The sequence below is a fragment of the Phaethon aethereus genome (assembly GCF_964289735.1).
Source record: "Phaethon aethereus genome assembly, chromosome: Z".
Lineage (NCBI taxonomy): Eukaryota > Metazoa > Chordata > Aves > Phaethontiformes > Phaethontidae > Phaethon > Phaethon aethereus.
In genome coordinates, this window is record NC_138577.1 from 3457357 (window position 1) to 3485060 (window position 27704).

At 45.1% G+C, this 27704-nt stretch overlaps 1 protein-coding gene across 1 annotated transcript; it reads right to left on the bottom strand.

Moving 5' to 3' along the window:
* Positions 1 to 926: 926 nt before the first annotated feature.
* LOC309415526 (tetraspanin-36-like) lies at positions 927 to 19819 on the bottom strand (the record flags this gene model as incomplete). The annotated part of the gene is made up of 7 exons (XM_082013067.1): positions 927 to 1013; positions 2445 to 2528; positions 3247 to 3399; positions 3965 to 4060; positions 4532 to 4606; positions 5468 to 5659; positions 19760 to 19819. 7 exons carry the CDS (start codon positions 19817 to 19819, stop codon positions 927 to 929), a joined length of 747 nt encoding a protein of 248 aa, XP_081869193.1.
* Positions 19820 to 27704: the final 7885 nt, after the last annotated feature.

The following is a 27704-nucleotide window of genomic DNA, read 5'->3' on the forward strand; positions in this document are numbered from 1 at the left end:
CGGCTCCCATCTTCCAGCCTCTACTCGTCTGCACAACTCTCGCAACTTCTACATTAAACAGAGAGACGGAGTCTGTCTTTTAGACAAACCACAAAAGCATCAGTAAAAGGAGGAAAAAACTTTTCAAAAGCCCTGCTTCATAAGCAATTTTTCATGTCAAATAATAATTTAAAAGAAAAAAACCCAACCAAAACACAGAACAAAAAAAAACAGCCAAAGAGAGATGTCCCAAGCCCAAAAGCTCAGAAGACATGCCCTCTCCTAGCCTGGAGTTGTTCACATTTGCTAGCTGCTTCAAAAAACAACTCAAATGTCTGTTCTAGACTTTAAACACGGGGTTGTCTTCACTAACAACCTCTGCACTAACCTGAATTATAACACATAACCATTAAGAAGGAGGAAAAAAAATAGAAACACCATCAGATACAGAGGAAACATAGCTCCCCATGCTTATGCAGAATATTTGAACTTGGCATTCAAAAGTTTCTTCTGCTGTTTAACCACACCATGGGAATGATCTGATATTTGTGCAGACAACTGAAACCCCTCCTGCGGTCTCAATCAGTTTAGTGATTAAAAATAATGTTTCCTCTGCATGTTTCGAGGGTAGAGGAAAGAACTGCAAAAGTAAGATTCCTTCTGGAATCCATTTGGTGCTACCTAAAGTCACAAACCCAAATCTACAATAACCTTACAGAAAGCTGGGGTATGCAAGGTCAGGCTACAGTACTGCAGGGCCCTGCACATTGACTTGGGAAAGTTTCTTGTGGGTGATACGAAATGGCAGTTTCAATACACATTGTTCTTTCCATTTCATGTACAGAAAACAAAATATTTATCAAGAAGGTCATAAATTGTCCTTTAGCATTCAGCTTTACAAGTCTACTTTATCATCAGGAAGCAAAAAAAGTCATCTTTGCATTTTATTAAGCAAACACCCCTGAGTAAAGAGGCTGATATCCACTGTCTTCTCTCTTGCAAGTAAGCACACAGACGCTCAGCATGCCAAAGAACTGAAAAAGAGAGAGTGCACAAGAGATTTAGTTCTGCTATATTTTGTTTCAGTCATCAGACCCAACACCTATATGTTCATTAGACTTTTTACGTCCATCATAGCAGGGACATTCCTTGCATATTAAAAACACATCTACAGAAAGATAATTTCTGCGTATCATTTTTCAATAATAATTGCAGCTCAACTTCTTCCTCCCTGGTTTTTCCCATTAATTTACACATCCACATTAATCCCGAGTTATCTTACTGTGGGAAAAATTTCAGTGAAAGCATGGGATTATTCTGGACTTAAAATTAGTTCTGCAAAATACTTAAGCATATAAAAATATGCAAATAAAGTCAGTGCAGAATATGCTAAGGCAATCTTTGGAGGTGATCACAGGAGATACCGTGATGGAAGGGTTCATCACAAATAGTAACGGACATGTAATGGGAGGGTAGAACTCATCACTTTTATAGAAGGAAGGGCAATGATGGAAATTATGTCGCTGAGACATTTAAGCCCATGAGATCACATGCTGTAAACAATCAGCCCTCTGCTAGGGCCAAAATTAAGAAAAGGAAAGTTTAACTAAGTCAAACCTCAGTCAGTCCTGAGGTAACATCTGGACAGACTTTGGCTTCTGCATTGAGTTCAGAAGTAGGATGTTAAACAGTAAGTGTTCTGCAACAGCTCAAGACACTCTTTTATAGAGAGAGGACAGTCAAAGCAAAAAAACACTTTGCTGTTATTAAATGGTTCAAATCTCAGTCAACAAGGAACAGGTTACTAATCTTGGAGAACCGGTGCAGGGAACAATGACAAATCACCAGGCTAAAATTTATGGGTCAAATCTTCACAAAGTTGCATAGGCATTTCTGCAGTGTGCCAACTGCAAGGAGTTTTACATCAGGGCTTTTCAAATCTAATTTTTACCAACACAATGATCGGGTTTCACATTTCGCTTAATTCAGTCTCATGAGTCTAAATAGCCCTGCTGTTTTCATTCCTAGTCATATATCTAGTCCAGTTTGATTCCAGGTCTCCAAGAACAGGACTATTCATTGGGTTATATATAAAACCAAGACTTCGATGAGCAATTTTTTAAAACCCAGCTAAATACAGAAAAGCTGGTTGTTTTAATAACGAGTTCTAGATCCAGGCCTTTTAGCACACGCAGCTTTTCATACTTCCCAGCAAACAACAAAGATGGGTTCTCCATTGACTTGCCATCCCAAATCCCCTACTAGCTTTCTGGATTCCTCCCCTTATTGTGCAGACAAAATGGAGAAAGTTGGAAGAAAACAAGCAAGGAACTGGAAGCAGTAAACTGGGTCTCCTTCAGAGCCAGAAAAAGGCTGCAGGCTAATAGGATGTGGTAGAAGAAAAAGCCCCAGGATTAAAGTATAAACAGTATTATTTTCCATGAGGGAAGAGACAAAACCTTTACCTTTACAATGGCAAACCCCAGGATTACAAGCATGGCATAGCTGATAACGCTCTGCAGCCCAGACTCCAGCTCCTCTGCACAGCCCTGCCATGAAAGAGATGGGTGAAAACAAATCAAATAATGTTATTCAGCTGGATGTTTTTTGGCTTTTTTCCCCCCCCAACACTTAAAAGGAAGCAGGACCTTGTAAGGCCTGTCTAACCAACCACTGCAGACCTGAGGGCTTCCATTCTTGTCTTCCAGACCTAATGGCTTGTTGTTCACCTCTTGCTTGGGAAGAGGCACTGACATTTGCTGCTTCTCGGAATCTCCTCTGGCTCAGGTCACTTAAAGTGCCCAAAACTCAGAGCTGGGAAGACCGGCACTGGTATCAATAAAATTCAATTACAGGCTTGTGGCCCAGACTGAAGGACCTGGTATGCAATTCTCTAGATTCATGGTCAATCCTAGAAGAGTCTCTTCCCCTACCCCAGATCTGCTGGAGCAACTACGTGCCCATAGCTAGCGCTCTGGCCTTGTCATGTTGTTCTGTAGCAACGTGAAATGGAGGACTGTTACCAGCCAACAGACAAGACCAAACATCCAGACTGGTGCCTCTCCTTCATCTTCTAGGAGCTTTTATAGAATAATACAAGAAGGAAGTTAGAGAAAAACCATGGGGAGAAAAGGGTTTGGGGGACAAATTGCTGAAAAGAATTGGATGAAGTTATCCCTAAACCCTGTCTAAGGTGCTCTTCTCATTGTTTCTGGCTGGCTGAGAACAATCATGGCCCAGCTGTGAAACTGTGCCCTTTATCCTCACCCGTGTATTGAGCTCCTGGGGCTGGTCCAGACGCCCTGTGCAGTTCTTCATATCTTGCCTGCAGCAGCTCAGAGGGACGCTGTTGTTACCGGTAGAATTAAACCACTGTGTAGTTGTCCAGTCACTGTAGTTCTTTACCCCACAACAATGAAGCTGCCAAACACAGGATAGTTACAGGAGTGTATGAATATATATGAACCTAAATGGTAATGCTGAGTTAAACCTTGCTTACGCATACTGGGCATGAGCTGCCCGCAGTATGCAGCAGATTTACAAGTAGCAGTATTTCAGGAAAACAGTAGTAGATATAATAGATCAGCTTCCCTTCATACACTATTACCTCATTAGTTTATTCTTTGTGAAAGCTCTAATATTGAAGGGACAGGCTGCAAGATAGAGTATTCTGTCTTCTTTCTATTTTATGGATTCTCAACAGCAGGTACTCCTATGTACTCATCTGGTCTGATCCAAAGGCCACTTGTATCAACAAGATCATTTACATGAGCTTCACACCAGGAGCCTGAAAAGGCCAACTCTGCAAAGTAGGAAGCACCCTCAATTGCCTTGGACAATCAGACACTAAACACTGCTGCAGTGCAGAGTTCTAGGATACAACCATACTGACCCTCCTCCCCTCCCTTCCCAGACCAAATTCCTTGTTTAGGATGCAACTGTTCTTTTTTAAGTAATTCTCAGGACAATTTAAATGTTTTCTTACCTGTTCTTGCAAATAGTCCACAACAGTAGACTCTGGATTTTTTCCATCATACTTCTCAAAGACTGAGCGCATTGTGCCTTGCACATCAGTTTTTACCTATTTAGAGAGGAAAAAAATACATATTGTTTTTACATGAGAGCTAAGAATTTTATCTAGTGGAAACTGCAAAAGATTTGTACCCCAATCAAGTCGGGGCGGGGGGGAGGTGGCGGGGGGAAGAAAATCAAGCAACGTTTTAGAATAAATGCAAGTAGCACTTAACCAGTATCATGGTCCTGGATAAAAGCTTCCCTCCCCTGATGGAAGGGCCCCCCTTTGTGAGCATCAGCAACTGTTTAATCCAACTTAGAGATCATTGTGATGCCTGCCAGGTACTTTATGTATTCACCATGTTGCCGACAAAGACTGATCCACATACTGGATGGTAACATCCCCATTGCTACTTGCCCTGCAGATTGCAGGATAGGGGATGAAGTGCAAGAAAACCGGATATACTGGAATGCTCTAACAAGGCAAGATCTATTCTGTACTTTTAAGTTAGTATAGAGATGCTACTTCTTTGCTTACCTTTTCCCTGTAAACAAATCCCAGGACAAAAGCAGATACTTCTGCAATAAAGATAACCAGGATAATGGCCAAGAACTGAAATTAAGAGAGAGAGATTGTAAGGAAGAATTGCACAGCATTTGGATTCAGTAATACATTACCACTATAAATTAAAGTGATGGGTAAGTTATTGTTATCTGTTGTTGCTTCTCCAATCAAAATAGTTTCCAGAAAATAATTTAGAATAGAAGACTACTGTGCATGGCTGGGACTATGACTGTGGTTCCATGGGATCTGTGCCCAATGTAGGCAGTCACCTGAACACTGCCATGATGCGATCTGTATGAAGAGCTTATGAAACACTTCACAAGGTGGCTGCCAAACAGGAGACTGCACAGATAAATCAACAGCTGAATTAGGTACGTTGGGCACTGTTTGTTGAGCTCACATCACCTTCAAGGCATGAGTTGGGGGCCCAGAGTTACTCAATGTGAACTTTTCTGGCTTATTTTTAAAAGTCATTCTAGAAGTAGTTGAGGCATACTTTCAGGATTCAGAGAACTAAAGTCATCAGAAAGAAAAAAAAAAAAATCCATTTTGCTTGGTTTGGAAATTCCCATCTCCTGCTCCCTCCCAAAAACCTTGCTTCTCAAAACCTGCTACTATCCACACTCATCTCCAGCAAGCTAGCTTGAGGCAGAGTCATGACACTGCCCATGACTGCAGGTATTTGTCTGTACAAGGCAGTGCAACTAATAATTTAGCCTGCGCCTCACTAACCATTAATCAGTGCCTCACAGCAGTACGTAACTCCCACAAAGGAGCAGTGCTTCAGCAGTACATTTCAAAATAATCTTTTATTTTCTGTTCTGTGCACGCTGAGAAGGTCTAATGTAGCACCTACCATACCATGCAACAGGGTGAAGAAGAGGACATGCAAGAACATGCAACGCTTACCAGCCCTAGGCCAACTCGAGACTCTCGGAAGGTGGCACAGCAGCCGATCAACCCAATGATGAACATTACCACAGCAACGCAAATAATGATCACGGCTGGCAACAGAGCATACTTGTCCTGCAGAAAGTTGTCGTAGCTCTTGTAGGTGTTAATAACATATCCTCCAACATAGCTGAGACCAGCTGCTGCTGCCTGAAATGCAATAAAGTTATTAGCAGTTTATTTATTATGCATCTGCCCAGGAAAGTAAATACAGACTTTTTTTTTTTTTTTCAACTTTGTAAGTAATAACTATGGTATGCAAAGATCTAGGGAAGACAAAAAAGCTGCAGTTGAAACTAGTTACCCATTCAAACACTAGCACAGAGAAGACAGAATTCAATTCCCATGAATCACTCCTCTAGGTGAGCTGAAACACGGCAGCTTATCGATGTGCAGCCAGTGCCTCTGCAGAAGGCCAAGCTCACGCTGCCTACCCGAGGTCACCTACATCCTATACATGCTAGCCCGTGCTGCATTTGCAGCAATCAGCTTTTAAGATGATCACCACAAGGGTGGGTTGTTGGTTTGGGGCTCTTTCTTTTTTTGAGAAAAACATCATCCTTTCCACTCTTACAAGAGCATTAACCACTAAGACAGGCACAAATGTTCCTGATCTCAGCAAAACACAGTCCCTCCTTGTCCTGTTTCCTGGAGGAAACAGATTTCTGCATCCTCCAAAATAAACTCTCCTTCAAACAGATGTTTTGCCAGTTGAGGCCAACATACAGTGCACCAGTGACAGCTGCCAAACTACCAGTCCTGGAGATCAATGGCTTTTATCCACAGAACTGGGTACAGCCCTGGAAATAACACCGACAGACTCAGCAGTGCCTTGCCAATGCCTCACCAATGGCATAAAGAAAATTCTTTCAAGAGCTACAACAGCTCATCCACCCTCTATAATCCTGCAGCACAAGACGACGCCTGTAAAATGAAGCACTGTCCATACTCACGTTCTGGAAACTCGAGGGAAACGAGTCTGTTTGTTTTCAACAGGCTACAGCTGAATTTCATCATGCAGCTTACATGCAGTTCATTACTTCCCCCAGTGCTGTACGTTTTAATTAAATCAAAGACTCCTCACACTGGAGCTAGGACTTGCTAATTCCTTTACCTTGTTTGGCTCCTTCCCCTGCAGCCAGGTCTGGTGGCTGCCCTTCAATTACCTCCCAGTCCAGGGGACATCCTTCATTTCAGACAGCTCTCATCCCATACCACTCTCGCATTCCTGGACACTGCCTGTACCTCAAAGTACATGCAGTGTTCAGGAAGTACCTCCCGTACTATCTGTATGGGATCAGATGCATCAAGTGATGAAACCAGGATCAGAGACATTTAGCATGCATCATGCAAGATCCTGCTGTACTGGGACTCAGATACAGCAGGTCCTCTACAATGTGAGACACCAGGAAAAGGAACAGGATCACAAATTCTTGAGAGGTTTGTTTTTTTTTTTTCCTTCTCCACATGCATTGGATTTTCAGGTGGTGCTAATGATTAAAGCAGTTCCTAAAACTTCCTTTAACCTTTCTTCTCATTGAGGAAAATCTCTTTCCCATGATTTGCAGGTGTGCAGCTTCTTCCTCCCACCCCTTTTTAGGGATGCAGAGAAAGGATGAGACCACTTGAGCTCAAAGGGCACCAATGCCTTTTCAATTCACCACTGTGAGCAGCCTCACCTCTTCCTTCCTCCAACATGATGCTCTTGTACTGAAAGTGGGACAGGAAAAGCCCCTGGAGCAGTAGCAGCAGTAAAGATGGGGCTAGGGATGCTGCACCTCCATCCTGCCTTGCCTTCAACTGCACAAAGAACATGGCGTATGACTCAAAAAGTGCATCCCATATTTCTGGCCTGGAAAGCTGGATGCACGTGCGACTGTCCATCGATTCTCCATCCTGGAATGGCATCATCTGGGCAAGGACAGCCATGGAGAAGGAAGCAATGCTCCTGGGCTGAGTATCCATCATCATGGAGAAAATGGGATGACAGGATTTGCCCAATGTATCCTTTATTTCTAATATTTTCTATGACTATCGAGTACCGTGATTGTCCACGTTGGCTCCAAACCCAGTGAAAACAATGCAGATTCAAGACAGGGTATGCAAGGGCTTTTATTAACCACAGAAGTGCTCTGCTCAGCTGGGCCAGCACCAGCTCTGAAAGCAGCTCCTGCAGTTCCTAAAACGGTTCAGAGTTTGGCCCCTGCTCCTGTGAAAGCCATAGGGAAACATCCAAGTGACCACAGCAGGAACAGCATGATGCTGTGGGTTGACTTAAAAACTTTTGCCTACTTAGCACTGTACATGGCTAAAAGCATTACCTGAATAATGCCACAGTTACCTCTGTAGTCATCCCGTCCTGACTGTAACCCCTGACTGCATTTGTTGCTGGGTTTTGAAGCCTTCCTGGTAAACACAGGTATGCCTGGAGAGCAATGGTGTTCTAGTTTCTCAGGGTTTTGGGAAATTTCAGGCAGGCACTCCATGACTCCTCAGCATGCACCAAGTTATAACCCTCCACCATGAATACAGACAGAACATGGCAATGCTCTCAGCCACTGCGCTTGTACCCCCCCCAAAAAAATCACCTCATCCTTGGTCCTTCTGCTGCTGCCATCACCACAAACCTAACACAGAGCCGAGTTATAGCTTTACACATTCCAGACAAGAGAAACTACTCCTGGGCAGTCACCCCAAACCAAAAGGTGGAGCTGGCCACTAGCAGCACGAAGCCTCCTGCATGTGCACTTTTAAACTGAGCGCTTGCATCTGGGCACAGCCACTAATATGCACGTTCTTCCTGAGGCCATCAGCCTTTGGTGCAGCTCAGCACCCAGGCTGGGACGTCCCACCACAGTTGTCATCAACTGCTGAGTGCCCACAGCCCCAGGAGAAAACCAGAAGGACTGCGAGACCCTCCGAAAGGCTGGTGATGGAGGAAGGCAGCCCCTGGGGAAATGGAGCAGGGGTGACTTTACTGCAGGAAAGGCAGAAGCACAGACTGAATAGCCGGGGTACAAAAAGGCATAAACCGTGGTTTTGGCAAGCTAATGAGTCATCTGCATTCAGCGGTGATGCCATGTCAAAGCATAATGCAACAGCCTTGTGACTTTGCACATTAACTTTTACACATTAACTAAGTGCAAAGTTAATCGTTTGTCATATTCAGAGCCCTGTTCTTTTGCGTAACTCTAGTCCCAGCCTTTGCAAGTGTTCTGTACATCTGAAGACGGTCCAAAGACCATCTGCATCATAATTTAGTCTTCCCATAGGGTGTTTTACACAAAAGAATCCTCCAATATTTCCATTATACTTCTGCAAGCGATTTAGACAACCGACACATTCTTCATCTGTCTATATGCTCGGTTTTCTACTTATTTTCAGCATGCTCAACACACAATGCAAAGGAAGCACGCACAGGAAATGCTAAAGATGGACCAGTTGTGGGAAACCAAGAAAAAACTTGTTGCTAGTAAAGGGTTACCACAAATTTAAAAAAAAAGAGAGAACTGTGAAGCCAGTTCACAGAAATCCTATAAAGCCAGGATTAGCAAAGCTCCACAACAATAAGCCAATATCAGAGGGTCCAGTGTTGAGTTCAAGGAGAGTCTTGCCCAATCTTTATCAATGCAAATAGAGACTGGCATTATCACAGCAGGTTTTATTGCAACATTCAGGATTGCCCAGGTTCTGGTCAGAGACAAAACACAGCTAGCAAGAGGTCTATTGTAATTTCTGAATTTCTGCTTCCAAGCAGAAAAAGGAAGCATAGTGAGGTAAAAATAAAAGACATTGGGTAAAGATCTGGCTTAAAGGGAGTTCAGATTTTTCCTCACAAACTAAGATACAGCCACAACTTCACCCATGGTTTTTAATTCAAAGTGAAGATTTTAAAGCCTGAAGAGCAGGATCACTCAGGAGTGAAATGCATTTCAGGTAACAATCTGTACCCTGTTTTATTTTCGCAGATGAGTCCCAGAGCCAAACTTTGAGAACACAGGAGAAAAATATTTCAGAACATAAATCTAAGCTCTCCTCTTAAGCCTTCCCAGTACTTAAGTTCAAAATATGGTGGAGGGATTTCCCCCCAACACTGCAAAACCTTCAGCCCATTCCTAGATCTAAGATGAAACTTCTCTAGAAGAGTACAACAAGAAGTGGCCTTTGCACTGAAGGCAGACCGTTAAGTCAGAAATATAAAGTAGGCCTGATTAAACGGCTTTCTGTTGGATTTCAAAAAAAACTCCAAAACCAAAAAACACTTTCACAAATACAAAGGCCAGGTTAAGCAATTACTTTTGGAGAGGAAGAGATCAAATAATTCCTTCTTCATGATTAGTCAAACACCTCAAACACATCTAAAATTATATACAAGGTTGCCAGGATTATTGTGAGAAATTCACACCAGAAATTGTTCTGTTATTGTTCTTCACAATTTTGTTTTAGTCTCCTGCTTAGAAGTTTTCTTCCAGAAAAATTCAGCGCTGAATAGGATCACGCAATGCACAGAAGAGGTTGGCCCAATGTAACTGGCAGAAACCCCAGCGCGGGCGGCCAAGGAGTGACGCAAGGCTGATACAGGAGAACCAGTTCACCCGGTCCGTGGGGATGCATTGCTGCCTGCACGTTGCAGTGCTCCATCAGCGAGCGCTACACCGCCGGCAGCACGTTGCAGTGCTCCATCAGCGAGCGCTACACCGCCGGCAAGCAGAACATCCTAACCTTACTCCTTCCTCCTAAACATCCCTGGCTGACTCACTGGGGCTCCAGGAAATACTGCTGGTATTTCTTTACAATGCTGATGGTTGCCAGAAGACAAGCTGAAAAGATGAGGCATGGAAATTAAGCAAGAAAGCCCCTTTTCACAGCTGAGCAACAAAGCTGCAGCCGTCTCTGCTGTCTCACCCACCACAGCGCGCATTGTTCAAGGACCTAACACCAGAATGACTTGCTTTTTCATATCCCATGCCTCTGACAAAAAGCAGAGATCCTAAACTGTTTGAGTGCAAGCAATGAACACCTTGTTGGGGTTGAGCAAAAAGAAAGCAAAGCAAAACAACCAGGTTTTCCTAAGCTGATGTTTGGGCAGGACCTGGGCAGGGTTACTCACCAAGCCGACTTTACCCACCTCTTCGACACTTAGCCCAGCCGGCTGAGCCGGGAACACAGGTATGTAGCGGTGCTCTGCTGCAGGAACATATAGAAGCTAGAACCCTCTCCAGCCACGTAACACACACAGAGCACCGTGAATATTCAATCTTGCCTGTGGAACAGAAGGGGATAGGACTGGATGGCTATGAGGAGCCCGAGCTGCCTCACTGATGCAGAACAGGACAGCCATTGGAAAACAGTAGATTTTATATATATAAATTATTTTAAAATATTTTATTATTTTAGTATTATTTTACTTTTTTTTTTTTTAAAGTACAGTAAGATTTTTACCTCATGTCCCCTTGTCAGAAGGGGAATTTTTTATATGCTGATGACCATCTCCCTTCTAGAGAGACTTACAGCCATGCAAATACTTCACAACACTTATCAGTGTTACAGCCATAGAGGGGGCCCCTTAAACTTCCCTCTATACAACTGCTCTGAAAAAGAAAAAAAAAAACAACATATAAAATTTGCATCTATCAGTCAAGCAGAACAGATACTTTTCCACCTTCCCTTCTTTGTTTTGATAAGTTGACCTTACTTGATGGCTGGGAACAGACATTTGTGTTTGTCAGTCCAGGCTTCTTTCCTCCTCCCACCAAACCTAAACACAGTACAGTAAACAAGCCAAACTACTCACTATGAAATTAAAAAGCAGTGTTTGTAGTTTTGAGGTTTTGTGGATTGGGGTTTTTTTTGATGGTTTCTCCCAGCATGCACCAATTTCAGAGTGTTGATTTGATCATTTGGTCTGTTAATGTGAACCAGTATAGTATTTTCTTTTTAAAAGGCTGGTCAGTTAAATAGAGAGTAACAAAGCTGTACTGTTAAAAGGAAAAGCTGGAGGAACGGGGTAAATTGAAAATTCACCAAACAAGTGTGTTCAGCAAGGTGCATCCTCTAGACAATAAAAGAACTGAGACAATGAGACTTGAAAAAAGCCATTTCTCCCACATCAGGCACGGCTCTCCCAGGGGCAGCACTAGTATCTACCACAGGACAAATCTTGGACTGATTTGACTTTTTGTCCTATATCATTAACTTTTTATGGGCAAAGAAAGATAGGGTAAATAATCTTATTTACTAGTAATAAATAATAATAATTAATTTAATAGTAATAATTAATAGCAAACTTCTTTAATAATACTCTTTAAAGAGTAATAGCAGTTATTTTCTGCAGCAACTACTACAAATACATACTGGAAGAACTACCAATATCCAGACAAACACTGTCTGAACCATTCCCTTCCAGTTGTTCATTAGACAATCAGCTCACCAAGGTGTTTTAGTTAATTTTAAGGCTTGAAAACCACTTTTCACCAGTGTCTTTGCATAGCAGTTATTTAAGTCAGAGCACCTCAACCAATTCAATGCCCGATGCTGATGTTTTGTCTTCACATCCAACAAAAGCACTGAGCACTTCCCAGAAAGCCTTCTTCATTTTATGCTCACTTTAATTACTTTACAACTCCTGTTTAAAACTTCATTTAGCCCATATGGATCACGCAGCTCCCCAGACCTGACAGTCTCCCTTGGCGTGAGGCAGAGCTGTTTTTTCCCCGGCAATTAGGGCAACCCTAGCTCAGCACATCCCATCCCACTTGCACAGATTCCTCTCCTTTTTCCTGTCCCGGGTTTAAAACCCTACCGTTTCCTATCACACTTACAGTATTCATTTCTCTGAACAATAAATCAATTTATTGCCACACTTTTGTGATCTGGCTTCATCCAGGACAGCATGTGACCCTCCAACCTGTGGCACAGAGGAGCAAGCAGGCTCCAGTGTGCCCATCAGAAGTCCATGCAGGCAACAACTGCTATGGAGAGAATGTACCCACCATCTGCGACGCTGCTTTCCAGGACAAGCACAGCTCTGCTCCCCACCATCCTACAGCTCCTTCAGCCCACAGCTTCAAGTCTTTCCCCCTTTTTTTCTACTAGGAAAAAAAAGCAATCAACAAAAACCTAGCGCACACATTTCTGTATTCCCTCAGACTCTCAAGTTGCAAAAACATTGATTTGCAAAATAATAAAAAAATACTGAACTCAGCAAGTTGGCTTTGGATTGGAGCAAAAAGCCCCTAGCAAGCTGTCCTCGACTGCCAGCAGCACCAACAGCCTGAGCAGAGACTTACCACTGATCTCATGCCAGTCATTAGCCTCCATTTCAAAACCTTTAAACCACACTCTCCTCATGTGAAGTACAGAGGTGGGACCTAACCAACAAAACTGTGCTGAGCCTACTTATACAGAGTCATGGGAGACCCTTCAAAGAACATTATATCTAAATATTCAGCCATGATTAACAACTAAGGCACGTGTTTTCGCTTGCCTTCAAAACAAACCACAGGGCTGCTCGGCAGGTATGGTGGGAAGCACTTGCTTTTTCCTTTTCTTCCTCAAAGGAAAACAATGAACAGCAGCCAAAAGGTTCTGAAAAACCGTTGCTCACTTTCAGGGAAAAAAAAACCCAAACCAAAACAAAAAACTTAAACCAACATCTGCTTGTACTTTTTACATGCTGGAAACCCACAAGCTCAAGAGGGGATTTTGGGTTTAATTGGTATGTTTTCAAGTTATGTTAAATAAGTGTTCTCCTTAGAGTTGTCCAAGCATGTCATCTTCTGTTTCCCCAGCCTAACTCCAGGGTTTTTTTCCCCTCCTCCCTAAAAGCCAGCACATATCCTACAAAGCATTAGTGGCGGGATGTCCTTGTGGAGACACTGCACACCAGCAAAGGCTTTGCAGAGCAAAGGAAGGAATCCTGCCCCCAAATACTCCGACTTCCAATGCTTAAACTTCCACCTTGGGGTCAGTGTGCTGCTGCTAATCAAAATCACGGAGCTTCACACACCTCTGAGGACAACAGGATCGCTATTAGGAGAAAGCGGAACCATCCTTTTCACTCCTATTCTCAGCTTCCCCCCCCGCAAAATACAGACACAAGAGCTTGCTGTGAGTATTACTTCAGGCTGAGCACAGATAGATTTATCAGCCGCTGCCATGCCGTTTTTGATCTGAACAGCCAGTTCAGACACAAAACACCCTCTAGTTCAATATTTGCCTTCAGAACCACCCTAGTTCCTTAATAATCTGCTCCTGGCTCAGCCGCCAGATCCTGTGACTTCCACCTCATGAGCTACAAACCAAACAGCAAAGTGCACCTAGACCACAGTGCTAATCCTACAGCCTGGGGAAACTTCTCCGAGGTGGTAATGGGGCAAATGCCTCCATAATCTGCCCTGAAATATTGCTTGTCACCAGCTACAAGGGAAGGGACACAGGCAGCAGGAGAGCAGGCTGGTGTGGCCACATGGCTGGTGTGTGCTTCTTCCCGTAAGGAAAAGCGCAGGTTGGGATTCTCCTGACACAAAGGGATCTTGCCAGCTCCACGGCAAAGCAGCTCGCTGGTGCAAGGCTTTTGGGGAAAATGGAGGAAATGCCCAGTTCATACATCAACTACAAGAACGAATTGCTTTCTATTCCCCCTGCATAAAGTCTCCTCAAGCTCTGAACTTCTTGCAAGGAGGTGACAAAACGGGTCCTCTCGAGCAGGAGTAATATCAGGGGCACTTCTACAACCTCTGGTTTTGGAAACCTGCAAACAATGAGACTCGCGAGGAGGCCAGAGTGTGTTTAGGACCAGATCTATAGCCTGGCCATCCAACAGGAGCCTCTTCACAGCCTCAGGGACTGTTGGGGACAGTCAGATGAAGCTCGATCCCCAGAAGCACACAGGAAAGTGTAAAGTTTCTCACACTGTATCTGCATCACCATCTGACCACTTCCCCTTTCCTGACCACACAGCACCGACATCTTAGTTTTCATTTTGTCAGAGGCCCCTACGCATACAGTAAAGCACATTTTCCTGAAAGTCAGTTAAGTTCTGCTTCCTGATTTTGGGCGGAGTAGTTTAAAATTAGGAGGAACTTTGCCCTTTCAAGGCACGCTCAAGTGGAACATGCCAAAGTGGCCAAGGCCAGTACCAAGCCCTGGCATCAGCCCTGTCCAGTGACCATTCAGGCTCACATGGCTGTTTTTTCCCCCATTGTTCAGCAAAGAGTTCAGAACTAGAAACGAATTCACCACTTCCCACCCTCCTCACACTGGGTCAAGACATCCCCCAGCCTTCCCCAGCTCATCACCCCATCAGTCCCAGGGGAACCCAGCCAGTACCATGGCTCCATCAGAGGGACAGAAACAAGGAGCCCAGGGGGAAAGCTGGTCCCAAGCCCCTTCAGAAGTGGATGAATGACCACAGCTTTACTTGCTGGTTGTGCTGAAAGAAAAAAAAAAAAAGGGCAAAACAAAAAAGCTCTTGGTTAAGCAGCTTTTTCCACCACAGATGCTGCTGGGAGTCAGACTGACCTTGCAGCCCATCAGCATTGTTTCCCTGACCCAGAACAGGGAGGAGAGCTTCCATGGCTCTTCCATCTTCCTATCAGGTATCACACAGAGCGTTAAAACCTGGAGGGCTGCCTAACCCTCACCGTCACACACAGCAGGCAGCTACAGGCAGGATTAAGGATTTGCCTAAGAACAGATAGAGGAAAGGTGAGAAACATGTCACAGGGCTGCTGACACCCAGACCTCTAATGACTCCTTCAAGGAGTCCTCCATCCATAAAAATAAATGTGTTTCTATCGCCAATAATCTCCAATATAGAACCATAGAATGGTTCGAGTTGGAAGGGACCTTAAAGATCATCTAGTTCCAACCCCCCTGCCATGGGCAGGGACACCTTCCACTAGACCAGGTTACTCAAAGCCCCATCCAGCCTGGCCTTGAACACTTCCAGGGATGGGGCATCCACAGCTTCTCTGGACAACCTGTTCCAGTGCCTCATCACCTTCAGAGTGAAGAACTTCTTCCTTAGATCTAGTCTAAATTTACCCTCCTTCAGTTTAAAACCATTACCCCTTGTCCTATCACAACAAGCCCTGCTAAAAAGTCTGTCCTGATCTTTCTCCTAAGCCCCCTTTAAGTCCTGGCAGGCTGCAATAAGGTCTCCTGGGAGCCTTCTCTTCTCCAGGCTGAAGAACCCCAACTCTTTCAGGCTGTCCTCACAGCAGAGGAGTTCCAGCCCTCTGACTATCTTTGTGTCCATCCTCTGGACCTCCTCCAACAAGGCCCACGTCCTCCTTATGTTGGGGGCCCCAGAGCTGAACGCAATACTCTAGCTGGGGTGTCACGAGCTTGCCATTCACTACATTTTTAATCCCATCAAGGGATTAAAAATTCTTCTCTTCATTGTCTTTTTTTTCATTTAGTTGTTAAGTATCCTGATTTCTCTCTGACTGAGGCTTCAAAGTGAGCATTCCCAAACCACTCATCACCAGCATGAGTGATTTCAAAGCATTCACAGATGCAGGAACTTTTTATGTATATGTTTATCCCTCCAAATTACTAAAAATTGTTTAAGAGTGATACCACAGCAATATTGTCATTGCTTGAGCTTCCAGCGCACCCTTTCACATCATTCAGCAAACCACTGTAAGGTTGAAAACAAATAGGTTTTAGTCTTGGATGCACCAAGGGCAAAGGAGCACAGACCAAACAGACAAATACTCCAGGATGTCCAGACCAGCACAAGTATCTCCTCAAAGCAGAGATGACCACCAATACCCCACAACATATTTGATTTGTGGTCACTGGAAACACCTGGGTCACAAATACAAAGATATTTGCAAAAAACACCTGATGTAGGGTGGAAGAGGGACATGGAGGGGGATAGCTGGCCACCATGAGCTTTGCAGTGCTGGGACATTCTCAACAAGGAGCAGGTGAGAAGGCAAAGCCCCTCTCTATTCTCCAGTCAACAGATAACTCTTGCAACCAGCTGGAGTCAAACCCCAACCCAGAAACTGTAGTTCACACCTCCTGTTAGCAAAAAGACAGAACCCAGCTGGGGTTTCTGAAGAGTCAATAAAGCTCCTGAACCACCTGTGATCGGCTCAAACGCACCCCAAGTGTGTGTGGGCACAGAGGGAGCCAGGGATTGGCTGGGGAAATCCAAGTCTGGCTTCATTGATCACAGGTAGAGCTCACCCTGCCAGGGACCAGTGCTGGGACCACTCTCCTGGGCTCCTCCTCCTTGGACAGTCCCATTGTTGTCAACAGATAAAATTCTGCTCTCTCCAATCCACCAGTCCTGCCAAAGCCACCCAGGCAATAACTTACTTTATCCTCCTCTCTCTACTGTTGGGCGAGTGAAGCAAGGCTGGGGATGTGCCCACCTCTGATAAAAAGCAAATGGGAAGCACAGGCAAACAAGATTTTTACTGCAGCAACACTTAAAGTAGCCTTTTGGTGATGAAGTCCCCAGGAATCCTGGTGGATGCCAAACCCTCTCTGGAAGCAGAGGTCTGTTCAGTGCCAATGAAGCTGAAGGAGACTGTGGGCAGGTACAAGGTGCTAATGTCTGAATTCAGCAGCACAGCTTTGGGATTAAAGAAGGGAGTTTAGAAGCAACCTGGGAAAGTGTTCAGATGACATTATACAGAAATATCAGAGCATGAAACTTCCATCTAGTTTTAAGATTCCCAGCTTCTTCCCTTAGACCAGCAAGTAAACCCCAGCATTTCACCTCCCCCCCTTTCAGGAGCATCATCGCATCCTGCCCAGCCAAGTCCCTTCACAAGACATTGCCAAGAACATCAGTCTCTCCTCTGATCCTTCTTCTCCCTCTTTTAGGTGACCCGAGTTAAACCAGCATCCCATCTTCACCTAGAACAGGCCAAAACCCATTTATCAAAATAACCACACACTTGGACCTAATTAGTAGGTGCTAAAAAGCAAAATCGGAGGTGGGCAGATCTCCCACAGCTTGGAGCACCACCCTTGGTAACTGCGTAGTTAAAACAGCTTCAGTCAATGCCTTGTTTGTGGGAATTATGCAGACCTAAAGCACCCCAGTCTCATCCCTGTAGCAGAATGACCTGCAGATATGATGCTGAGCCTGGTGGGTAAGAAAGAAGTTGCTTTTTCACCTCATTCAGAAAGCCTCTATTTGTCATTCTAGAAAACCTTTCTTCACTCCCGCACAATGATAGTGATCAGAGATCCAAAAGAGGATTTATTGCTTAGAAATGTCCTAAAAAGGCAATAACCTTTGTCAAAGCACCATAACTGCACTGGCTGCTGAACATGCAGGTGGTGAATTATTTTCCACAATCATTTCCAAGCTGGGCAAGATTTGCAGCATGCAATGCTTGAGCACAAATTACTCCTCCGAGAAGAAGTCTAATGGTCTTTGCAAATCTTGTGTTTTTATAATGATCTGGAGCCTTGTACTTGGTAGAGCCCCAACTGTTAAAAATGTTCTGAAAGAGCATAAAAGAGTCAGTTCCTCCTTCCCCACCCTCCTAAAACCTGAATTCCAGGTTCTGCAGTTCTGCTGCAGGAATGCGATTACCACACATAATGGTGGCAGCAGCGTCTAAATGCCACAGGCTTTGGGGCTGCATTGCTCTTCCTAGGATAAAAAAAAAACAAAGGGTTGGTCTGGGTCACCCCAAATTCAGAGGCTATAGACAGGGAGAAGGATAATTACTGATCGTCCATGGATGGAGATGACCAAATAGCTTCAATCACGACTACAGAGTTCCCCTAACAGCAGAAGAAAAGGTACCAGAGACACTTCTAGGAGGACATAAGGCTGTTGTTTGATTTTTAAAAGCCAAGCAATGATGCTAATCTGAGGTACGCCTGAACTGAAGCTCAGGGGACTTCCACATACAAACAGTGGGATGCTCCAATGTTTCTCTGCAGGTATTTCAAAAAACCTCCATGCGACAAACATGCGTGGTGAGCTCACGTTAGTTTGATGCGCAGCAGTAAACATGGCCTCCTGCACTGTTCAGGCTAGCGACACGAGAGTTACCCAGAACACACGCAGCAGTAAGTTGTGCTGAGCCCACCTAAAAGAGGCCTGGGACTGGAAGGGGACAAGCTCCTCCCTGCAGCCAGTGGCAAGTCCCATATTTACAAAACAGGGCATGACACCCCATGAGAATTTGGGGGTAAATTCAAACAGTATTTCCATTTTATTATCTCCCCCCCCCCCCCCCCCCATGTAGCTTCTCTCTTTGGGAAGGCTCTGTTTTTTCTCTTTAATTCTTCCTTGCTTCAGAAAAGTCCTCATTACTGAGCCCTTCTCAGACGGGTGATGGGGGAAAAGCAGAGCTGGGGGGTGCTGCTATGTGGACCCCTAATCGGGGCCGCACGGCTCCTAACCCTCACTCTTGGGCTACCACTGGAAAGCATTGTCTGTAAAAACACTGTTTTCAAAATACAAAAGAGCTTACAAAGCAGATATGAACGCCCAAATCACGCTACCGACACACATGAGGTTTAAGCAGGCTCTTTCTCCAAGAGCAGCACCCAAGTCCGTGGCTGATGACGGGGAGGAGGGGGTTATGCAAACTTCCCTGCGCAGGGGAAAAGCCCAAAACTAGTTACCAGAATAATCACCGGCTCGTCTGAGCGGCCACCTTCCCCAGGCCCCGCTGTCACAAGGCTACTGTGCCATGAGCCTCTGACGCCGAGCCCCCAAACCAACGGGGCACAACCACACCCTCTTTTTTTTTTTTTTTTTTATTGCTTGTAAGTAATTCTTGAGGAAAATATTTGGAAAGGTGTAACTGGAGCAAAACATCGATGGAACAAAGTTCTCAGCCATTTTCCTCCCCCAAATACTCCTCACCCCAAACTGGGAGGGCAGCCCCTGTGTCATGCCCTCACCCCACTGCAGCCAAGCAGCTCCATTTGTTTCCAAGTACAAAATTAGCTTGCAGATTGCTTTAACGACACACCTTTAAAAACACTCCTAAAAACCCCTACTATATTAAAAACACCACAAAAAACCACCTGAACTCCAATTCCTCAGAAACTTAAAAACCCAAATTTTGTTCTTTAAAAATATACACGTAGGGTTTCTTATAGAAATGACCAAGTCACCTGCACAGTGGTAAACTAACCAGAACACGGCTGTGTCCCACAGCACCGTCTCCCTCTGCCAGACCCCTTCATCGCACCCCACACCCGGGACCACAACCCCCACGTAACCCCCGCGGGTCCCAGCATCTCGGCACATACCCAGAAGGCGAGGCTCAGCAGCAGCAGCACGGTCTTGGAGGTGATCACACCGCAATCCATATCGTGGGGCAGAGGAAGCAGCTGTGAGGCCGGAGAGCAAGGGACGGGCTTTGGGTCCCGCGTGGGGCCGCCCCCGGGCCCGCCCCATCTCCTCCCACCCACGGGCAGGCCGTCAGTGTTTCCCCGGGGCCAATGAGGCAGGGAACAACTGTCAAAGCAAATTAGCGTTGACTTCAACATGGTTTTGGTGGGGTTTTTTTTTTTCACTTCTGCAACTTTCAGGCTCAGTTAAACTGAGATTTTGTGAAAAGCTCTCACTGTGGCTAAAAGGTTTCCACCAAATCTGCCTGCCAGGCTTGCTAACCCACGGCTGAGCGTCTCCCTTCATCCAGCACTTCTCAGCCTTTTTGGTTTGGCACTGTGTCATGCCCATCTTTTCAATCAGACGCACCACGAACAGTAGGAGTTACAGCTACGACGTCGGTTTGGACACTCACCAGTACGTCCTGACCACTGAAATGTGAGGCTGAGCACCCACAGGAAAGAGATTTGAATTTGGTGACTGTAGAAGGCTGCAAACGTTGCTTTATTTCCATAAGCTGAGCCTCGTGCTTTTAAAAACAAGCCAAAGGTGTAGGGCCGGCAGCCAGGGGTTTGTTTTGCAAAGATGACCGCTGGCAAGCCTGGACTGAGCTGAACCCAACTCTCCGCTCGGATGCAGCGATAACAAATTTCCCATCTTTGCCCCCTCCTGGTAAAAATAGATGTGAGCCACTTTCCTTTGGGGGATATGGATTTTGGAGGGGTTGTGCTGAAGTAGCTCTCCAGCGGGAATCATGGAAAGGGAGATCACAAACAGTCCCTGCCCACAGCCCATGAAGTTAAGCCACAGCTGCTTTGAAAAGCAGCCGGCTGCTGAAATCACAGAAATCCCCAGGCAGAGAAAGCAGGGTGAAGTTAATCTCCAAAATTCACTCCTTTTTTACAAAATTTACAAAAAATTTACTAAAATTTTACAGAATTTACAAAATTTTACTCCTTTAAGAGTAAAGATCGACGCAAAGTCCTGCTGACAGAGCTCCTCCTGCCAGCAAACCTGTATTTGCTGTGATGATTTCTACTGCAGCAAATAAATACTAACAGAATGTATAATTGCAGAGTATTTCTTCATTTCAAAAAAAATCAGCATTTTTGGTCTTCCTTGCAGCCTGGCAGGCTGTGGTGTTAATAAAGAAAGGAAATCACCTGGAAACCATTTATCTTCATAATTTTGTAAGAATGACTGGTAATCTGGGGGAAATACTTTGAGAATGAAAGGGCAAATTCTGAAGTGTCATTTGAAATGAAATGTAAAGGAATAAAAAAAAAAAACCAAAAACCTCCTTGCCAACCAAACTCCATCTTTCTTTAATATCAAAATACTGTTTCCATTTTTGTCGCTTGTCAGTTCTCTGTTTTATTTAAAAATAAAATAAAGGTAGTTTCACAATGAGAATGAAATAGCATTGTTAATCAAAATGTTAACACCTCTATGCTGTTTCTTTCAACGCAAAATGTTATTAAAGTCAATGATGGCCTATTTTTTATTAAAGGTGGCCTAGAAAGTAACTTGCCAAAAGAAGGATGTCCCCATGGAGATGTATCCCAACCATCTCAGACAGCACCAGTTACAATATTCCATACCATTCCCCACCAAATTACTCTTAAAATCAAGAGATTCCTGTTGAACATAGGATTTTTTAAAAGTGGTAAGCTGGAAATTTCACAGTCAACTTTGGAAAGGAATGGAGAAAAAAGGAAATTACAAATATCTAACATGATAACAGAAAGGAGGCTCAGTTTCCAGAGCTGCTCTCTACCTTGGGACCTTCTGCCCGGCCTGAGTTGGTTGGCTTTAAGTCTGAAATTGGTTTAGGAAACATGTAGGGAAAAGAAGAGGTTTCCCACTGATTTATTGCATATTTTCTTCAACGGTTTGCACTGGAAGCCATAACGTTTGGTAGGAAAAGGATCTTTACTTTTTCCCCTATCCACCAGGCATGATGTAAAGATAAAAATTCCCTTCTGCACATGAGCGCATGTATCTGAAAAGATCTCTTTTTAGTTTTCTTCACACTAGACTAAACAAATTGTCAGCTCTGGTATCTTCCAGAACTCATTCTCTCCCACTGAGCCCCATTTTTCGTGAAGTGCCTAAAAATGGGTAGGGTGTTCCCAGAGGGTTTAACTGTGACGAAGAGGACTCTGAACCCTTCCGGCTTCTTCTGCAGTGCCGTGGCATTGCTGACTCACTTCCAGCTTGTGATCATCTATTGCTGCAGATCTATTTCTGCCGAAGGAACTGCTTCCAAGCCAGCTGTTCCCCATCTGCTTCTCCCAATTATTCCTGCCCAGGTGGGCAATCCTGCCCTTGTCCTTTCTGCACCACATCTGATTTTTCAGCCCTTTCCTCCAAATCCTCAAGATTGTTTGGAAACTCCATCCCTACCCTGGTCCTAGCCCTCCCCACCTCCACGTGCTCTCCAAATTTAAATTATTCTCTCCTCCAGGTTATTACTGAAATTAAAACCCATGAGAAGCGGGTGCAAAAGCGCAGGTGACAGCAAACCTTGGGTGACTGTCCACAGGCTGGGGTTCACTTCTGACAGGCAGCAGGGATGAAGCTGCTGTGGAGTGCAGGGAGGTGATAAAAGCCTTATCATATGATATTTATTGCTCCTTTTCCCACAAGACCTGTTACCCATCACAGAAGGAAATGAGATTAAAGTGAAAACATTTGTCCTTGACAAATCTACATTGGCTGTTATTCATCTACGTATTTTCTTCTAGCTGCTTACGAATGATTTCCCAATTACTTATTCCATGGGCACTTTGATGTTGTTTCTCAGGAACTGAAGTTAATTAATTGGCTTATAATTTCCAAGCTTTTTTTTTAAAAAAAAAAAAAAAATAGAGCCTATATTCCTCCTTTCTCAGCCAGCCAGCATCTTACCGCTCTCCCAAAATCCTTACTGCAAACAGCTCTGAGATGGCTGGAAACACTTTTTAAGTTATCTAGGATAAAGCCCATTACACAAAGCTCTTTTGAGAACCATCAGTTTATAAAACCACTGCATAATCTGTCCTTCCCTCATTCTCCCACTGACTCTAACCCTTTACCCCTGCTTTCCGCTGTGCCAGGTGCCAACTGCACCAGATGTTTTGGTGACCAGTGGTGCAAGTGGGCGAGAAAAGCAGTCTCCTGTGGTTGGCATGTGAGGATGACACAGAAGTACCTTTCATAGGACATGATCTCATGTCTCAGAATGGTTTGGGTCTCTTCAAAATACTCATGGAAAAATAACAAGAAGGGAAGTTTACAGTCAGCAGAGATAGCTTTTTAGCTAAAACCACTGAAATAGTCTTCTATGGAGATCACAAAATTAGCAAAAAGTGAAGTTTGAAAAACTCAAATACTTTCCGTTCCTCTTTAAATACTCCAGCTGGGTTACACACTCAGTTCTTGTCCCAGTTGTGAAAAAAAAGTCTTTCCCAGGACCAAATATTAGCATTTTCTCATTTTTACAGTAGGGAAGTTGTTCCTGCACAGAGTTCAATTAGGAAGGCAAGGACTCTACACGGCTCTCCTTCCCAAGCCAGCAGAAAGCCATCAGCCGGCAGCTGTATTCACTGGAGCACTCAGGTGCGAGGCTTTGCAGTTTAGACCTTGCTGCAGCACTAGATGTAGAATTTTGATTTCTACCATACTTCAGTACTCTGCTGAGTAGGTTCTACAGACAACTCTGCACCGACCCCGAAGCTGTGACTACAGCAATTTCAAGCCTCACGCTCTGCTCCATTGACCCTGATTTGCTGGGAAGGGAATTTTGACCACGCCACAGGTCTTACCCCACATGCTGATCTGGTAACCTGAGGACAGCCAGGCAGGACGTAGGCGATGAAATCCCACAAGATGCCTGGTTAGCTCTTCTGTGATATTTCACTGTAATTAAAAGATACGGCTAAAGCAACTCAAAGATGTTTTGGTCTCTGGATCCCAGTGGCAGAAGTGAAAGGTTGGCACCTAAAACCACGTGAGGCTCTGGGGCTGTGTCCAGCACATGACTTAAACAGTAGCTCTATAGAGACAGGAATACCGGCAGCACTGGGTACCAACAAGCCCAGGCAGGAGAGTCTTCTTGGTGAAACCTGGAGCATGCAGCGAGGAGAAGGAAGAGGATTTTGCTGAGGAGAGCACTAGTGGATCAGTGCTTGGGGCAGGGAGGTAGGGAAGGACCACAGGCAGCTTTTCAGAAATAAGTGCAATTTTAATGGCCGGATCCACCAAAATGCATAAATCCACTGGTGGGGCAGCCCTAAGACACGCTGTCTGTGTTCATGATGGTCTTTTCATGCTGGGATTATTCATCCCTCCTTCACGCTGTGTTCCTTTTTTGTGGTTACTCTTTGCTCTTTCAAGGTTGAGAGAAAGAAATGAGAATAACATCTTCTCCACTTGCCCGTGGGTGTGGAGAGAGGAGACCAGCTGATCTTCTCTCCCACTCCCTTCCGCTGTGCGAGTTGGGAGTAAAAAAGAACATTTGTGATGGCACCTGGCTGAGATGTGGTCAGGGAAGGACTCTGATTTGCGCACTTCTACATGTAAACCACAACGACCATGCATGACCCGTGCACGCAGATGACACCACCAGCCAAGGCCAAACGTAGACCTGTCCCATCAGCTGCCTCCTTTATTCACTCATAAAGTTTGCGGATCTCTTTTCAGCTCCTAACATTTGAAGGCTGACCAGTTACTCCTGGACTCCAACTCAAAATTTCACAGCCCTCACAGGAAGCTCAGATTTGATTAAACATTAAGAATTATTTGTCTCTGAATGATGCGCCAACACTAGAAGCCTGCAGCTTGCTGCCATGCAATTCCTTGGGGAGACACATGGCTGCAACAGAAACAGTGCTTTATTACAGATAACCCTGAAGAATGCTGATAGTCAACACTGCTTACCAGCTGCATGATGAAACATCTGCAGGACTCTTAGGCTGCACAACTTACTACCAGCACAAATTCAAATTAATCGCAAAGGTGAGAGATGAGAGCCAAGATGCGAGGCTGCTTTCTTGAGGGAAACTGCACATTCCTGCCGCAGCTGGGGCTCTGCACCAGGACATGCAGTACTGGCTGGCAGGTACCAGCTGTGACACACAGCTGAAGGAAAGGCTTTATTTTCAACTTGTATTTTTAACGCACGTTAGTATGTTCTGAGCTCTGCTACTCATGTGAAGCATGTCATTGGAGTTCTGTTTGTGTGACTCTCCTACCCCTATTCCTGACTCAGACAGTCATGTGGATCTGAGCAAACAGAAAATCCTTAAAAAAAAAAAAAAAAAAGAATAAAAGTACCCAAAAGACACAAAACCCAGGAGTCACAATTTCCCTAGGCAAGTATTTTGAAGATGGCCTGAAAGGAGCTGACAGGAAGGATTAGAAGGGAGTATGACCAGAGGAAGCTGAGATGGTCTGGAGAGTGACTGGTGAGAAACCGCAGGGGAATTCAGAACCAGAGAGGAACTGGCAACTTCTGAGAGCCCCAGCCTGGGAAGCCCAGGGCATCTCTGAGGGGAGGATGACTTTTGATTCTGCAGAAGGAAGGGACGTGGCATGCCCAAGTGCTGGCTCATGTGGCCACCACAGTCCCACACAAAAGGAACAGGCAGCCACTGTAGGAAAAGTTGTGTCTTCTATTGAGGGGTGAGGATGACTTTGGTTCCCTTAAATTGAATTAATTTTTCTTCTAGAGGAAGAAGTAAAAGGTTTCTTTTGTAAAAAGAAAAGGGGGAATTGTTCATCTGTTGATATCAATCAACTTCATATGCTTTCTTGAAGAGCAGGAAGGCCCTATTGTCCTTGCTGGGTTTTCCCACCACAGATTTTGCTCTTCAAAAATGGCTCTGGTTTGCCGAGTTGCTCTCACTCATCACTGCGTGCTGTCCTATCCCCCCCTCATTCCCAGACCTTCCCTCATGCCGACATAAGCATTTACGCAGCTGAGTCGAGGCAGATCAAGACCTAGAAGCCACGTCATCCCGTTATTAGGGTTTAGCTACGTGAGCTGTATCTTTGTGCTGACCAGGGAAAGAAAGGACGTGACTCCAACCCTTTTTTTGGCTGGTTGCACTCCGCTTAAAGCGGTTTGAAACCTTGGCCCACATCTAAAGCTCCGACTTTTGTGCAGTTGTTGACACCTGAGTGTCAAATGGGGCTTTTTCCTGGGAAGTTCCTTGGCTGTTCCCGAGACCGAGGTTTCAGGAAGGAGAATCCAAGCTAGCAAACTAAGACAGACCATAAGCTATATAAATACTATGTATATTCCCCCAGTGAGGAAACCCTGGAGAACAACGCAGTGACCAGGATCCCCTTTGGAATGTAAGTTAAGGAGAATCTGTTTTTTCATCTAACATTAATGTAAAATAAACTCAAAGTCACAAGCCATCCATCATGCCTTTGGACTAAAATGAGCTTTTTCAGGAGAAAAATCTTTTCAAAGCTGGTGGAGAGACTTCACAAAAAAACATTAATAGAGGGATTGGAGGATCCACATGCACCCTGGGTTTTTTTTAGATTTCAAACAGATGGAAGTGGTGCACATTTGTATATTGTCTATAGTTATTTATTATACATAAAATTGATCTGTGGTTTTGTATAAATGTTAAGACTAAAGCAACATTTCCCATTAAACATCCCATAAAATATTAGGCAAAACAATACCATACCAAGAAATTCAGCCCTCTCAATACTGAAGTAGGAGAGCTTTCTGGGGGAAAAGCCACAGTTCCCAGAAGTGGTTTCCCTCTCCCAAACATCTCAAAGACTTAAGTCACAACAGGAAAATAGCGCAAGTCTCCACTGAAAAAAACTCAAAAGAGATTCCAGTTCAAGCACTACCGCGGTGGCCTAACACATACTCCAGTGTGTAAATGCTGTGTATGATACAGCTTGCTTTGATCGTGCAAGGATCCCATCACTGATACCTGAAGTAACTGCACTGCAAATTGCAATGGAATGAGAGCAAGCTTTACAGTCATCCTTAAACACTGACCTTTCTTCCTTTGGATCATTTTTTCAACTTGTTATCAGCCAAGTCCTGATTATCTGCAGGAAAGTAAACTTCTTGGCCGTATGTGTGTTCCGGGGCTTCAAAGCTTCAGCGACAGCTTTTTCCTGTGACTTGGTTGGGGGCAACGAACTTTGAAGCAATCACTTATCCTCAGCCAATGTTTTATTTCCCGTTTTCCTCCAGCCCGGGCAGCTCTGGAGCCTGTCCGTCGGCAGGACGCGTACCACAGGAGGTCTCCACCAGGGGCCCGCCCGTCCTGACCAGGGAGCTGATGCTGTGGGGTTCACACAGCGACCATCAGCCTGCGGGCACAGGGAACCCGTTCTCGCCATTGAACTCGGATCCTCCTTTTACGCGGTTGTTAACTCAAAACTTTCTCACTCTTGCACCCATCTGCGGCAGCCTCTGTTCCCACTAGATGTCACCAGCACTTCACAGCGAGGTAGCGTTACAGTAACGAGGGGCACCAGAGGCCGGGCTCTGTGGGGCCCGCACTGATGCGCGGCAGGGACGGGGCCCTGTATGCTCTGTCACCCTCGGAGCACCTGCGGCCCCACAGCTCAGCGCCCACCCGGCTGCCCGGCGCTAGCTGCGTCCCGGCAGCGGTGACACAGCGTGTGCGAGGCCGGGGCGAGTCCGAGGCCGGACCCACCTCAGCGCCCCCCGGCAGAGCTGCGCATGCGCAGCACCGCGCCACCGCCCCCGCCCTTCCCTTCGCCAGAGGGTTTCCACGCGCGCGTCCTCCGCGTCATGAGGTCACCTCCGCCGCCTTGCTTTGCCATAGCAACGGGCGGTGCGGCCGCGTGGCCCCGCTCGCTGGCACGGCTGTGGCT